This window comes from Neoarius graeffei, chromosome 24, assembly GCF_027579695.1.
Source record: "Neoarius graeffei isolate fNeoGra1 chromosome 24, fNeoGra1.pri, whole genome shotgun sequence".
NCBI lineage: Eukaryota > Metazoa > Chordata > Actinopteri > Siluriformes > Ariidae > Neoarius > Neoarius graeffei.
In genome coordinates, this window is record NC_083592.1 from 28,560,664 (window position 1) to 28,577,701 (window position 17,038).

The 17,038-nt window shown below is 40.3% G+C and overlaps 1 protein-coding gene across 1 annotated transcript in view; it reads left to right on the forward strand.

Moving 5' to 3' along the window:
* The window catches only part of rasgrf2b (Ras protein-specific guanine nucleotide-releasing factor 2b), a 214,761-nt gene that overhangs the window by 130,992 nt on the left and 66,731 nt on the right, over positions 1-17,038 (forward strand). The window contains exons 10-12 of the mRNA XM_060906979.1: positions 11,852-12,012; positions 13,524-13,590; positions 15,258-15,394. Coding sequence (XP_060762962.1) covers positions 11,852-12,012; positions 13,524-13,590; positions 15,258-15,394 — 365 coding nt within the window. The remainder of the gene's footprint in view (positions 1-11,851; positions 12,013-13,523; positions 13,591-15,257; positions 15,395-17,038) is intronic.

Below are 17,038 nucleotides of genomic sequence, written 5' to 3' on the forward strand. Positions count from 1 at the left end.
CAAGTCCAAAGTCAACACAGTCGTCTACCAGGAGATTTTAGAGCACTTCATGCTTCCATCTGCTGACAAGCTTTATGGAGATGCCGATTTCCTTTTCCAGCAGGACTGAGCACCTGCCCACAGTGCCAAAACTACTACCAAATGGTTTGCTGACCATGATATTGTGCTTGATTGGCTAGCCAACTCACCTGACCTGAACCCCATAGAGGATCTATGTGGTATTGTCAAGAGGAAGATGAGAAACACCCGACCCAAAAGCACAGATGAGCTGAAGGCCACTATCAAAGCAACCTGCGCTTCAATAACACCTCAGCAGTGCCACAGGCTGATCGCCTCCATCCCACGCCGCATTGATGCAGTAACTTGTGGTAAAGGAGCCCCAACCAAGTATTAAGTGTATAAATGAACACACTTTTCAGAAGTTGGACATTTCTGTATTGTAAATTCTATTTTGATTGATCTTAGGAAATATTCTAATAATTTGAGATACTGGATTTCTGATTTTCATGAGCTATAAGCCATAATCATCAAAATTAAAACAAAAAGGCTTGAAATATTTCATTTAGTAATGAATATAGAGTATATGAAAGTTTACCTTTTTTAATTAAATTACGAAAAAAATGAACTTTTTTACGATATACTAATTGTTTAAAATGTGCACGCGCGCGCACACACACACACACACACACACACACACACACACACACACACACACACACACACACACACACACAACTCCATGTGGGATCGTATGAAAAATGCAAATAAAAAAGAAAACAATGATTTCTAAATTTACTTTGACTTGTATTTCATTGCAGACAGTATGAACCCAAGATATTTCATGTTTTGTCTGGTCAAGTTCATTTCATTTGTTAATGTACTGTACATCCATTTCTCCTTTTCAGGCCTGAAACAAAGTCCAAAAAAAGTTGGAAAACATAAAATAATGTGCTTCTGTGTTGTTTTGAATGCAGTATAGGTCAAATATTATTTACAAATCATTATTTTCAGTTTTAATTTCAATTTCAACAAACTGTCCCACCTTTTTCTAATTTGGGGTTGAACATATTACATTATAGCCCTGTGATGACCTGGCGACTTGTCCAGGGTGTACCCCGCCTTTCGCCCGTAGTCAGCTGGGATAGGCTCCAGCTTGCCTGCGACCCTGTAGAACAGGATAAAGCGGCTAGAGATAATGAGATGAGATGAGAAATTACATTATGCCATCTTACTTTTGAGGTCATAAGAATGGAGGAGCCAGATCATCACATGCGGTGGTAGTGTCTCAATCAGTTATTCCTGAGATGTTCCTTATCGTGTTGCTTGGAGATATTTGATTAATCATAAATTCTATGATTTAGAAAAAAAGGATAATGTCCTTTTTGAGCTCTGCATCAACTGCAGTACATCCTTATGAGTGTGGAAATTAGTGGGTGCTTTTCTTTCTTGTCTCAGAGACACTTATGATTCTGAACCCAGCAGGTGCTTGGTTAATGGTCGGTGCATGTTATGAGCATGGAAAGCTTTTTCAGAATTGGCAAGTTCATTTTATCTTTCTTCTTTCTTCTCACTTAAGAGGAAAAGGCTTTAGATGGCAGAGACCTTGCAAAAGCACCATTGATTTGTTACCTTCCTGTCCATTTTGCTACCAACTGGCAGGCTGCTTAGGTTTCATCATCAGCCACAGTTAAGATCTCCGTGACATCGTGACAAAATTTAAAGCAGACACACATTCTCCAGCACATATCAGATTCATACACGCTTAAAAGACTGACCGATCGCAAGGACAAAAAAAGAAGCATATTTCGTTTTCTTTAAAACACCTTGTAAATGCCTTGCTGTGACACAGATGCCTGCTTCATCCTTTTCACTGCCCACACACAGGTCCATCAAAGAAGTTTCACTTTTCGGTTCACTTTGCTCAAACAGTAGAAACCTTCTGATTTAGATTTTATGAAAAGTTGTGAAGGTTAGCTTTAGGTTCGCGCTTCTTCTGCCTTCATTTTTTTTTAAATGAACTCCCAAGATATATTCACTTGTTTGAACAAGTGTGCAGAGATGATTGGTTGTGGTAGCCATAGAAATTAAGATTGTAATGAGTGCTTGGAAGGTCCACTTGGAAATGTAAGGAGTAAAAAGTATGAGCTTTTTCATAGAATTGTCATTTAAATTACTGATTTTCAGTTATACTTGGATGCAATTAAAGGTGCCTTTCCACCAAAAACGTTTAATACTGGCTCTTTTTGAAATACCATAGTTCACGCTGAGTTGCATATGCATGCTGCATGTGAAAATGTAATTCTACTCCCATTCCCTGGATTAGCTTATGAAAGAAAATAGTCGGAAAAACGAGCGGATCTGAAAAAGCCCTACGAACTTGCGTCACTTCGAAAATTAGTATTCATGGCCTCGCCCACCTTGGCTTGCGACCGCCCACGGGAAGAAAGTTCGGATTTAAGCGCGAGGAGAGATAGCAGAGCCCATCTCATCAGTAGCTAACAAAGAGGACCTAACAGCAAGTTGAAAACATGTCTGAACAAATTCGTGCCTGTGTTATTTGTGGCAGTAAGACATCAACGTTGCATTTCTTGCCCAACATAGAAGAGCAGAAGAAGAAATGGTTGGAATTTATCTTTGGAACACCACCAGTGAAGTATAATGCAACGTTAGTACTGTGTTTGTGTTCTGATCATTTCAACCACAGTGACTTTTCAAACTTCGGTGCCTTCAGTAGTGGTTTTGCTTCGAGGTTGTTTTTAATACCTGGATCTGTACCGTGAAGACGATCGACCACCAGCTCACAAGCTGTAAGTAAAACATGAACTTTGTGTTCGAAGGTTTTTGTTACAAAATAGCATGTTCATATTCTCCACGTTAGCATGCATGACATGGTCACAAGCTAGGCAGGGATGAGAGTTTTCCGTTTTTCGGCGGATTTCCGCTTTTTCTGAGTAAAAAACGACCTTTTTATATTATGCCAAATCCGTTGAGAATTTTTTAAAATTAATTTCGGGGGGTTGGGGTATGTACCTTCATTCTGTTCAAACTTTATTAACTCCAACGATGTTTACACATTATTTGTAAGTCGCCATCTTTAGTCTCGTTTAAATCTCGTTGAATGTGATGTAAAATTCGTGTTATCTACATTGTTATTGGTCAAAACATCGATGTCGAGACCATAATAGCCAATCAAAACAGTTTTTACAAAGACACCCACATCCGCTTGTTCTGACCCACTGGAGGTAGCGTCACAGAGGTAACACGTTTACATGTCATGAATATTAATGAGTAAGAGCTGAAATCCTGCCGTTCTTCCGCCACCCACTCCTCCACCAAACTAGAACAGCCTGAAACAGGAGAACCACAGCATTTTTTCACCAAAACCGGCTCACAGGGCATTCATTCATACTAGAGACCACCGCACAATTAATGAAAAAACGATGCAATGAGACCCTTAAAATCCTCTTAAAGCTAGACGGCCTTTCGATTTCATAAAATCTGTGAAATTTAGTTCCCTTTGAAATTTGGTCATTGTGATATATGTTTATTTCTGTAATATTTAAAACCCAGACCATTCTGTGGCTAGAAAGTTATTTAATTCGAGGGGATTCCCGAGCAAATAATGTGCATGAAATCGCTCGCTTTGCGCAGTCAGGCAGACAGAGGAAGTCTGTGTGCGCATGTGCAGGTTTACCTTCTTCTTGTTTTCTTCTTCTTTTGGGTTTTACAGCAGCTGGCATCCAGTGTTGCATTACTGCCATCTACAGGTTTACCTTTGACCGTGCTCTGACAGTTACATCATTCTGTTGCTAAACGAACAGCTGATCACACCGAGGTGCTCGCTGACCGCTGATATTTATTATACCCTGTCCACACTAGGGATTTTGTACTGATACGAAACTATTTTCGTACCGCAACACCTGTCCACACTAGCAACTATACCGGTACTGTAGCGGTATAACTGTATCGGTATGAAACCCACAAATGTATGGGTTTCGTACCGGTACAGTATCGGTACTGTAGCGCTTCGCTGTAGTGTGGACAGATGAAGCGGCTCTGTATCGATACAAATATAATGCGCAAGCGCAAAGTCACACACCTGAATCGATGTCTTCGCTGAATAAAATGGTGAAGAACGGAGATTCGTTTGTTTCTTTCTCAACCGCCTCGCGTGTTTTATACGATTCGACTGAATAAATGACCACCAGAAATACAGACTGTACACTGACAACAAAAAGCACACACACGTTGTTTCATCCGTACGGAAGCCGAGAGAGGCCCTTCATATAATCCTTTTTTTTATTCACCTTGTTATCCCGAGATAACGACATAATTAATTCAGGATCTCGAGAAAATAACACAACTAATTCGAGATCTCGAGAAAAAAAAACGTTATTTCGAGATCTCGAGAAAACAAAACAATTATTCCATGATCTCGAGTAAACAGTTGAGAAATGGTTCATTCAGGTGCGCCAAGAGACTTGTGATATGCTGACTTTGGGGCTATTTCTCATTCTGTATAGACGCAACTTGTCTGGAATAATCAATCACCTAATAAGGCAATATTTTGATCAGGGGTTGACACAGGGAGAGATTGCATTAAGCCTTTTAATAAGGGATGATTTCAAAATTAGTCCGCGGCACCTCCGCAGAAGACTGGCCCGGCTTCGTCTCTACCGACGGAGATACAGTGATCCAGCTGAGATCATGAAATAATTGTTTTGTTTTCTCGAGATCTCGAAATAACGGATGCCATATATTCTCGGAAGGAAGTTACTCGGTAACCACGGAAACATTTCGCGCACGCGCATTTCAACTACCGTGAAAGAAAACCGTAAACATTTCTCGCTAGTGTGGACAGATGCACGAAACTGTACCGGTATGGACCCTTTTCATGTGACGTCACGACAAACGTGGCCGCCATTTTGGACATGTACTACCAGTAGTTTACCACAGCCAGCATTGAGGAACGGCAGCAAAGAAAGTGTTTATTTTCAGCAAGACTTCCATCATGCCACTATGTTGTTGTGCACCTGGATGTAGTAACCATCAACAAACAAGGCAAGGGTTATCATTTTATCGGATCCCGGCAGATGCTGACCGACGGAGAAGATGGATAGCGGCATACCAGCGCTTGTGTAGTGACCACTTTGTTGGAGGTAAGACGAATAAAATTAGCCAGAAAAGGCATTACATTGCTGTTAACATTCCATTCTAGTTTACTGTAATTATGATCTGGCAGCTATTTACACCGGATCCAGTGTAAATAGCCGCCGGAGCCAGCAGCCACGGAGCCAGCGCGCTCGCTCGCGGCCCGGCCGGACGTTGGCTCCGGCAGCTATTTACACTGGATCCGGTGTAAATAGCTGCCAGATCATAATTACAGTAAACTAGTAAATACAGTTTTCTGCATCTCGCTCCTTTTTCTTTTATGTTTGTCGCCTTCCTCGCATTCAAACCGATTTGAGCCGAAGTCCACTACATGTCCAAAATGGCGGTCGCGTTTACGAAGGTCACGTGACTGAAAAGGGTCCATACTTTGTATCGATACAGTTATACCACTTTCGTACCGGTATAAGTGTGAACACAGCATTAGTTTGGTCCTGCGTTTCCTTTCCTTCGCAACAGAATGTCTTTTCTTCTCGCTTTCCGTTACTGTAGTCGGTCTTTCACGTTTCATTCGCACACTCATGTCCTCCATTTCTCTCTCCTATTTCAAATTTGTATCCCACAATGCCTTGCGTGAACGGGGAAAACCCACCACGTTATGCATGATGTAGTATCTTGTATTGCGTCATGGCGAAGCAGGAAAAAATAGCGGAGAATTTAGGGACACATGGCTCTAAATTCATTAATTGTTCTATTTAAAAAAAAATAAAATAAAATTGGAAGTCTGTTTTTCAAATTCAATAGCTTTCGGTCCATTAAACAAAAATAATTGGGTGTCAGAGAAAATTATTTTTATGACCTACACTTGAAAAATCTACCTTTAAGCTTTTACTATCCATTATCTGTAGCCGCTTATCCTGTCCTCACCAGGTCATCACAGGGCTAACACATAGACAACCATTCACACCGATGGTCAATTTAGAGCCTGCATGCCTTTGGGGGAAACCAGAGCACCCAGAGGAAACCCACGCGGACAGCATGCAAACTCCACACAGAAAGGCCCTTGCCGGCCGCTGGGCTCAAACCCAGGACCTTCTTGTTGTGAGGTGACAGTGCTAACCACTACACCACCATGCCGCCCTAGCTTTTAGTAGTGAAATACAATTAATCAAAACCACAGGATGTAAGATTTGGGAAATTTGCCATCTCTGGTCGAAAAAGCTATTATGACCTACTCACTGAAGTTTTTTTTTTTTTTCTAATGTCGGTTACGCTGTGTCCTTCAACACCAGACAGTTTAAATAATGGTACACACATTGAAAGAGAATTCAGAACAATGTCCCAAACTACATTCTATGCACTAACTAGTGTGGCTCAAACTAGAGGATATAATTGTGTGGCAATTGCTGAGTGATGAACAAGCTTTTTATCTGTAGCCTGTTAACTAAAATGGAGCAGTCAGGCAGTAACGTTCGTCCAACACAGTAGCAGAGACGCTTTCACATAAAGGCAGCAACAGCCACTGTCAAATGGTGCGGTTGGAGTCTTGTTCTTGGACTCGACTCAAAATTTTCTTTAATAACTTGGACTTGACTTGGACTTGAACACTGGGGACTTGAGAGTGAACTCAGACTTGAGGTGTAGTGACTCGACTACAACATTATTTTTAGATTTTCTTTATTATATATTAAATCAATAAATATAATTTGGTTTTAACAATCAGTGCATTGGTGCTGTGACATGCGGTCAGGAGCAGGACGTGAGTGTGTATACTCAGAGTGCTCTTTATTAAGGGGAATCCACAAATTATCATCAAGGTACATAGAGGGGGTTCAGGACACCAGTAGTCAACATTATCCATCCATCCATTGTCCGTAACCACTTATCCTGTGCAGGGTTGCAGGCAAGCTGGAGCCTATCCCGGCTGACTATGGGTGAGAGGCGGGGTACACCCTGGACAAGTCACCAGATAATCGCAGGGCTGACACATAGAGACACACAACCATTCACACTCACATTCACGGTCAATTTAGGCCCCGTCCACACTAGTACGTTTTTGTCGAATCCGCATAAATACTTTATCGTTTTGGCCTCGCGTCCAGACGGAGCTGGCTTTTTCGAGGTGTGAAACCGGTATTTTTTGAAAACGGGTCCCAGAGTGGGAAAATCCTAAAACGCTGGATAGCCCGGAGTCATCTGGACGGCGAAGCGGATTTTTTCAGAAACGATGACATATAAGCCCCGCCTCTCTAACCTTTAACCTCAGCCGCCGCTGCTAGACGCGTCATAATAACAACAACGGCGGACTACAGGCTTGTGCTCGTACTGCAGAAATAACTCAGTCTATTACGGCTGCTACAACAAAACCTTCTGCTTTTATATTACTGCGAGGAGCAACAAAACTTCTCGTGTTATGAGCTTGTTTTGTAAACAGCGCATGACCTTTATACGCATGCTCCATGGCTTCTCTTCCGGTTTTAGTGTATTGGTGTGGTGGCGTCACAGCGCCACATACAGGCCTGACATATGTACTACAGCGTTTTGGGTCGTTTCCAGTGAATCGAAACGACGCCGTGTTTACAGAGATTTTTTTCCAAACAACAGCGTATTGGGTGAGGCCGCGTACTCGTGTGAACGGGGCCTTAGAGTCACCAGTTAGCTTAACCTGCATGTCTTTGGACTGTGGAGGAAACCGGAGCACCCGGAGGAAACACACACAGACACAGGGAGAACATGCAAACTCCACACAGAATGGCCCTCGTCAGCCGCTGGGCTTGAACCCAGAACCTTCTTGCTGTGAGGCAACAGTGCTAACCACTACACCACTATGCCGCCTAGTCAACGTTAATAAATGATAACCCATAATAGACAATCGTAAACCAGGAACAGGGAGAGACACGCTTAGAAACACATAAGTAAGGAGGCAAATCAACAGGAGGGTATAAATAGCCAGTTTAATCAAAAGCAGAGGTAAGTACAGGTGCCCACATTTCAGAGATAAACCGATGACAAGACCAGTGGAGATGTGACCGAAGCCAAAACAGTGACACACAACAGCACACACCACGCTGGGAAATGTGCTGTGTACTGACTAGGATTTCTGACAGGCACCAGTCAGTGCAGTCAGAAGGGAATATTTAAATGTAACTTTCTTCCTTTTCACTTTTGTGATTAACCAAACTTTAAAATGCTTCAGTGTTACATCTGATTCAAATACCTCCAAAACGTATTTCAGTTCAGGAAGACCTGTAGTCTTCAGAACTATATACAGTAGTGGAAAATGTCAAAGTTGGGTCAATCCATGTGAAGGATTGTCCCAAGTTGCCTTTAATTGTCTGCTGTTGTTGCTGCTATTGTCATCATGTTTTCACTATTAAGTGTTATGTGTGCTGTTAAATGTTATGAGTTGGGTGTGAATTCCAGGGGAATTAAGGGAATTACCCTGTCTCTGCTTTTAATACTCCTGCCCCGTCATTCATTCATTTTTATCCCCTGCCCAAATAAAGTTTGGTGAGGGATATAGAAATGGGTTTCGTCCGGCTGTCCGTCCGGTCACATTTTCGTTTCTGGGCCATATCTTTAAAACCACTGAAGGTATTTTCATGAAACTTTGTATACATATCAAGCAACATGTGAACTGGTGCCTTTTGCTATTTTGGATTTTTGAAAAAAAGCATTTTTCAAATTTTTACATAAAAAATAGATTTTGACATAGTTTCTAAGAGCAGTGTTGGTTTCCAGAGCATATATCCAAAATTATTCATGATATGGATTTGAAACTTGGTATACATGTTAATAAGGTGATGTAGATGTGCCTTTTCATACTAAGAAATTTTGAGAAATTTTAATTTTTTATGTTTCCATGGAAACAATTTCAGACTTTGTCTCTCAGGTTATTCTTAGGGGGAGGTTTTGTTTCCGGAGCAGAACTTGAAAACTATGAGTGGTATGGTCTTGAAAGTTGGTATATGTGTTGATTAAGTAATGTATATGGCAGATTCTACCATAACAGAGGCCAGTTAAGTCCCATCTCCTTAAATTGCTGAATTGATTATTTTGATCATTCTATCAAGTTTTTCTAGTAGCATTTGGGGTCTTGGACATTCACAGTAAATTTTAGGACAGTAGTCCTGGTAACTAATTAATAAAAGCCTGACATGACAGACATGCTAAATGACAATAGAAACACATCGGTTTCTATCATCAAAATCTGACAGACAAACTAACGTCTACCATCATATTCTGACAGACACTCTAGATGACAATAGCAACAAAACTGTTTCTTACATTATTAATCTGACAAATTTAGTAATAATATTAAATACCTCATCACTTGAACCAAATAATAAAATAAAATATTGAAATAAAAAAGATAAAATTGATTTTCAAAATTGAAATATCAACAATAATTGTCAGAACAGTGACGATAGACACGACTGTGTCACTTTCGCAGGGAAATAACACATTGAAATGGCCTGTCGGCTGAAAGGGTCGCAAGTGGCTCTGATTTATCTCAACTTACGATAGTTTTCCTCCAGAAAAATTTAAATATGAATGCACAAATATATTCTCAATGTTTCTATCGTCAAAAATTTCTATCGTCAGGATAGCTGACTGAAAATCTTACCTTGATTTATTTGATGAAATCTAGCTGTCAGAACTCCAAGTCTTGCCCGGAAGTAAATGTCTGCTGTCACAAAAATCATGCGCAGTAGAATTTCCTCTTTGTGTCAGTCAACATGTGCGTGGTGAGGGCTTGAATTTTGCTATCGTCAGGTGCATTTGACTGACAGACTGACGATAGCATTTTTTAAAGATAACTGTGGGCTTCTCTCGTGAACGAAATAGTTTTTTCGCTGTTAATCTATTTCAACTCTATCTGTTGACACCCAAAAATGATAAAGGCTGCTTCCACACGATAACTACCAAAGATCCATCATGGCCGAGTCTATCGTCAGGTCATCTGACAGAAATTCACTGACGATAGCAACAGGGATAATGAAAGTGATTTTTAAAATGGGAGTTATGTCTGTCAGATATGTCAAAGAAATAGAACTTTATTCTTTAAAAATCTTTTGATATACTCAGTGTATTTTTAAATGACGTGCTGTTTTAGAAGACCAAATACCATATTTTCAATCTTGAAAATATTACCTCACTGAAAAAAGGACAAGAAAAATTTCTTATTTTGTGGGCAAGTGATTAATGGATCCAGTTACGGTAGAATCTGCCACATGTGCCTTTTAATACTAAGAAAAAATGTGAGAGATTTTCATTTTTAGCTCACCTGGACCAAAGGTCTGGTGGGTTTATGCCATGGGCTGCTGAGATCAGTGTAAAGAGGTAGGGTTGGTTTCATGCAGCAGAACTTGAAAAATATCTCATCTCATTTGGTCACCTGGACAAGTCGCCAGGTCATCACAGGGCTGACACATAGACACCCATTCACACTCACGGTCAATTTAGAGTCACCAGTTAACCTAACCTGCATGTCTTTGGACTGTGGGGGAAACCGGAGCACCCAGAGGAAACCCACGCGGACAACATGCAAACTCCACACAGAAAGGCCATCGCCAGCCACAGGGCTCGAACCCGGAACCTCTTGCTGTGAGGCGACAGCGCTAACCACTACACCACTGTGCCGCCCACTTGAAAAATATGACAAATAATATCTTGAAACGTGCTATATAGTTGGTATATAGGCCGGGGGATATAGATCATTCTGTCTTCTTGTTAGTAATTTTATTCACTACCAGTATTTCATCATGATGTTCCATATCCTTCTGAGTGAGATGGAACAGTAGGTGAATATGTACAGTATGTATGTGACAGTTTGATGAATGAGCAGATTAATCCAGTTCCATAGTTCGCCTCTGTCATTGTCAACCATTTTTAGCAGCCTAGGAGGGATACAGTTACTAGCAAACGTTGACATTTGCTCGCTCAGGGATGTGAAGATGAAAAGGATATGACAAAGTACTCTGAATATTTTGGAGCATCTTGAAAAGGAAGTGAGACAAGTCGACATAACAATACTACTTTGGATGATGAAAATAAGGAGCATCCAGGGTCACAGGCCCAAGCACAGGCCTAAGCCTGGTGGATGTAGGCTGTCCCCCATGTTTTTTTTTTTCCTTTTTTTAACACATGGTACTCCATCCATCCATCCATCCATCCATCCATTATCTGTAGCCGCTTATCCTATTCTACAGGGTCACAGGCAAGCTGGAGCCTATCCCAGCTGACTATGGGCGAAAGGCGGGGTACACCCTGGACAAGTTGCCAGGTCATCACAGGGCTGACACATAGACACAGACAACCATTCACACTCACATTCACACCTACGGTCAATTTAGAGTCACCAGTTAACCTAACCTGCATGTCTTTGGACTGTGGGGGAAACCAGAGCACCTGGAGGAAACCCACGCAGACATGGGGAGAACATGTAAACTCCACACAGAAAGGCCCTCGTCAGCCGCTGGGCTCGAACCCAGGACCTTCTTGCTGTGAGGTGACAGTGCTAACCACTACACCACCGTGCCGCCCACATGGTACTCTGGTTATTAAAATAAAATCTTTCTCGTGAAACGGTTTGTCTGTTATAGGGCTTACATACAAATGCAAAGTTCAGATAGTGTGTGTTTCTGAGCTTTGTGTTTGGAAGAGTCAAGAGAGCATGCATTTGTCTTTACTACCTCACGCTGTCTGACTCTGACTCTCTCTCTCTCCTTTTCTGTTTCAGGCTCTTTGATCCAGCTGCCCTCAGTGGAGAGGGGGAAGCTCAGCAAGGTACGACTGGGTTCTCTGTCCCTAAAGAAAGAAGGAGACAGGCAGTGCTTCCTGTTCACTAAGCATTTCCTCATCTGTACCCGTAGCTCAGGAGGCAAGCTGCACCTGCTCAAAGTGAGTCAAACACCCATGTGCACACACACACACACACACACACACGTGTCTCTCTTTCATGTACAGGATCAACAGTTATGTAACCTTAAATAGCTTGACATGAAAACATTCTGCCTGTCCTTTAAGATTTATGTGAATGAAAGGTCAGTTATGATTATGAACCTTACCTTAGCATTTACCATGTCAGTCTAAAATGTAGCAGCAGACTTGACTCTTCTGATTCTCGTGTCAGTGATGTAAAACACATAGGACAAGCTTCTCCATACGTGTTTTTTTCTCCAGCCCACACTCTTGCACTGTGTTATTCTCCTCATCGGTCTTTAGTGAACACACGTCAGCACACAGCCTGCACTTCTCCATTTCAAATTTAAAATAACACCACAATGGGCCAATCTGCTGTTTCAGCTCGAATTCTGAGATGTTGTTATTATGACTGGAGGCAAAAGAAATGGCAGTTACAGTGAAGAAAAATGTGAGAATATTTGTGGAGCGGAGCTTATTTTAAATTGCAGGATAATTTTAAATGATAAGTCCTGCTGACCTCCGAAACATTGAGAGCACGCTTGAGGTTATTATTTTCTGTCATTGCACTTTTATGAATTTCCCTGTTTTACATTTTGAAAAATAATAATGGTTGTTACACAGTTGGTTATGACTGCGTTTCAGAACATTTTTAGACATGTCGGAGTGTATTATTTAAATAATATAACACGTCCAAATTAAATCATATGACAGTTATAACACAAAATACAATCTGGGAAATAGAAGCATAAAGGTTAAATTTGGAAAAATTCTAATGACAACTTTTTAAAATACATTTGGATCAGAGATTCAAATGACAACTTGTATGTTATTGTCTCAACCCTATGAGCTTCGAAGCTTTTTTTTTTTTTAATTGACACTCCAGTCATGTGATTTTATTTTCTTGTCTGTTATTTTTATATCTTTGTTTTTTTGTTTTTTTTTTGTAATTATACCCTTGCATATTTTATTTATGCTACTACAACAGTGGGAGCTCAGTTGAACCAATTTTTTTTCTTTCACAAGAAAAAAATATAAAAATTTTCTGAAAACACTCACTTCCAGATCTGGAAAGCATATGACTTTTTTTTTTAAATCTTTTGTCTAAATTATTTCATCAATGGAATATTATTTGACTTTCCACCAATGGCCTAAAGTATTGTTTGATATTTATTGGACACTTTTCTGACCACAAGCTCTAGAACCTTTCTACATTTCTTCACATATCCACATTATTAATGATTTTCTAATGCATTTAATGATTTTGATCATGCAACTGATAATCTTAAAAAATATAGAGAAAAGCAAACATGGAAGGTTTAAAAAAATCTGTGGGACAAAAGCCTTGACAATTCTGCAATTATTTCATGAGAGGATAATATTATTATTCCTCCTATTGATTCTTCCTGATCCAGTTCCATTGATGTATGTATGCATGCACGTTGATGCCAGTAATATTTATGTTTAATGACATGCTGTAATCATTGCAGCAAGGTGGCGTACTGTCCCTGATCGAGTGCACCCTCATCGAGGAACCCGACACCAATGATGAAGACTGTGAGTCCTGCTTTCGGCCCATTAACTCTGCTCCTCAAACCCACATGGCTTGATGAGACAAAGCTGCTAATGCATTCCATATTTCGTCACAGGTTAATTAACTGCCAAAAGCAGGTCTAAAGATGGAGCCCAGACTAGCTCTTGTAAATGTCACATGGATCAATGAGATCATCATACAGATCCATTAGCCCCTCTGAAGGTCGGGCTGGAATGCCCATTTGAATGCTTTATGACCATTCAGTGATGTTCCTGTCATAGTTAATGAGAATAATCTCATAGGGTTCATTAGGCGGATACCATTATTTGTCCAGTAGGTGGGCAAAGATATGCTTGTGGTTCATTTGGAGAGTTAAAGTAATCAAAATAATCTAGATGCCTAAAAGTAAAATATAAGCTTTATAATGACTTATATGGCTTATATTTGTATAGAAGCTTTATATAATCATCAATATAATGGAATTAAATCTACATAAAACATTCATGCAATACAAAATATACAGGATCAGTCAAAAGTTTGGACACACCTTCTAATTAATGTTTGTATTTATTAAAAGTCACTTCATGTCTTAAAGTAATGATGGATGTTGTTCCTCTTTACTTAGTTGGGCGGTTCTTGACATAATATGGATTACTACAGTTGTGTAATAAGGCTATTTACTGTATTTTTATTATTTACTATTTACTGTTTGATCTCAAACACATTTAAGAAAGCAAGAAATTGCAATAATTAACTTTTGACGAGGCACAACTGTTAATTGAAAAGCATTCCAGGTGACTCCTTCATGAAGCTGGTTAAGATAATGCCAATAGTGTGCAAAGTGTCATCAAGGTAAACAGTGACTACTTTGAAGACTCTAAAATATGAAAGAGGTTCTGTTTTGGTTTACCATATAATTCCATATATGTTCCACATGTTATTTCATAGTTTTGATATCTTCAGTATTGTTCTACAATGTAGAAAGTCCTGGGTTTGACTTTAAACTGCAACCAATTGTGAGTCTCAGGCCTGGGAGGACTTGAGTACTGGGAGAGTGGAGTTACCCCTTAATCACCATTGCTCCCAGGTCCGCTCTGACCTGGAGTAGTAGCACCTGCCTGGGTTCCAGCTATGGGTTAAATAGTGCATCACCAATAAGGCACTGGCAGCAGGGCGCTTTTCGGTGTGATGTGGCAGATGAACCCAGTAGGGTCAATGGCACACCACCAGATGGCATGCAGAAGAGCCACTCAAATGGCCAATGGATGGCATCAGTCAGCAAGTCAGTTGTCACTGTGGGGCACCTTCCATACCTGTCAGGTCTGTGTACCACTTGGAATCAGGTCTGGAGGTCCAGAGAGACAACATGATGGGGGCACAACATCGTTTGTCTTGCCCTACTGTGCAAGGCGCTTCATTCAGAAAGGAGAATAAGTCTGGTATGGGCCTCGCAGCCCATCTGTGTTTCTGTGCATCCTAATGAAGCAGTCATCATCGCTAGCAATGGACAGCTGATGACAATGTAGAAAATAGTCAAAATATAGAAAAACCTATGAATGAGTAGGGGTGTCCAAACTTTTGACTGGTTCTCTACATGAGTAGAGCCTGCTGAACATAAATACATTTACCCATGTGGCACTGAATGATTTCTGGATGTCAATATGTGAGCTGGTGTGTGTTTGACTCTCAGCTAAGACCTCAGGGCAGGTGTTCGGCCATCTGGACTTTAAGATTGTTGTGGAACCTGCAGATTCTCCTGCGTTTACAGTGGTGCTTCTGGCTCCATCACGCCAGGAGAAAGCAGCCTGGACCAGTGACATCAGCCAGGTAAAAGAGCTGAGTGAAAAATTCTATACGTAATATTTGCTCTTTATCTATTCAGTATGAATAACTTATTCAAGGGTTATGCAATGCTTCAGCTATACCTCTTACGTCATGCTAATTTAGTACTTCTCAGTTGCATTAATGACGGAAATTGTGTACCGGTAAGTTTGAGCAGGAAAATCGTGAAATATTGCCCATAAAACTGAGATTGTATACCATTAAATCAACTGTATTATCATCAGTCCTAATAAGGCACGAGGCAGCAACTGCTTTTAGGATTTTTTTTTACTGGATGTCACCTCATACCTGTTGAACTGGGTTGAGATCTGGTGATTGTTAAAGCGATAGCATATGATGTACAGTACTGTGCAAAAGTCTTAGGCACCATGTAAAGAAATGCTGTTGACCAAAAATGGCTTAAAAATAATGAAATGAAATGTTTCAACATTAAAAAAAAAAAAACTATAAACAGCAGTAAGCCATAATAAATGAAACAAAGTCAATAGTTAGTGTGAGACGACCCTTTGCTTTGAAAAAAAAAATAGTAGTCTCAGGTATAGTGAGTGCAGTTTTATAAGGAAATGAGCATCTTTTACTGAGCATCTTACAGAACCAGCCATAGTTCTTCTGGACACTTTGTCACACTCGCATCTTCATTTTGCAGCAAAACCCAGCAGCCTTCATTATGTTTTCTTTTTTTAATCTGAAAAGTCATCTCTTATATAATATACTGCTCAAACTTTTTTCCTTTCTTCTTCTTCTTCTTCTTCTTCTTCAAGTTCCTTCCTCTGATCAAAGGTGGGATGTGATGAAATGCCATTCTTTCCGGTTTTGTGCATTTCATACCGCCTCTGTGTAAGTCATGCCAGTACATTCCCTGATGTTCATAGCCCATGATATTCTGGGCCGGCCTCGACCTCACATGCTTTTAATCTGGCCTTCCAGCAGAGTACAATGGAGGCTGTCATGTCTAACTATATGGACCAAAGTACTTGAGTTTTCTCTCTTTAATTACTTTCAGAAGCATTCGCTTAGCACGTTCCTTCTTCAGCACATCCTCATTTGTTACTTTTTCAGTCCAAGGAATCTTATTTATACATCTGTAAGCCCACATCTCAAAGGCTTCAAGTCTTTTTTGCATTTGGTTATTTATTGTCCATGGCTCCATATAAAAGTGTAGACCAAACATAACACTTCAGTAATCTCCTTCTTGTTTCTAAGCCAATTCTATGTGAAGTAAGGGTTGCCTGCATTTTGTTAAAGACACCTCTTGCTATTTCTACAGTGGTGCTTGAAAGTTTGTGAACCCTTTAGAATTTTTTTATATTTCTGCATAAATATGACCTAAAACATCATCAGATTTTCACACAAGTTCTAAAAGTAGATAAAGAGAACCCAGTTAAACAAATGAGACAAAAATATTATACTTGGTCATTTATTTATTGAGGAAAATGATCCAATATTACATATCTGTGAGTGGCAATAATATATGTGAACCTTTGCTTTCAGTATCTGGTGTGACCCCCTTGTGCAGCAATAACTGCAACTAAACGTTTCCAGTAACTGTTGATCAGTCCTGCACACTGGCTTGGAGGAATTTTAGCCCATTCCTCTGTACAGAACAGCTTCAACTCTGGGATGTTGGTG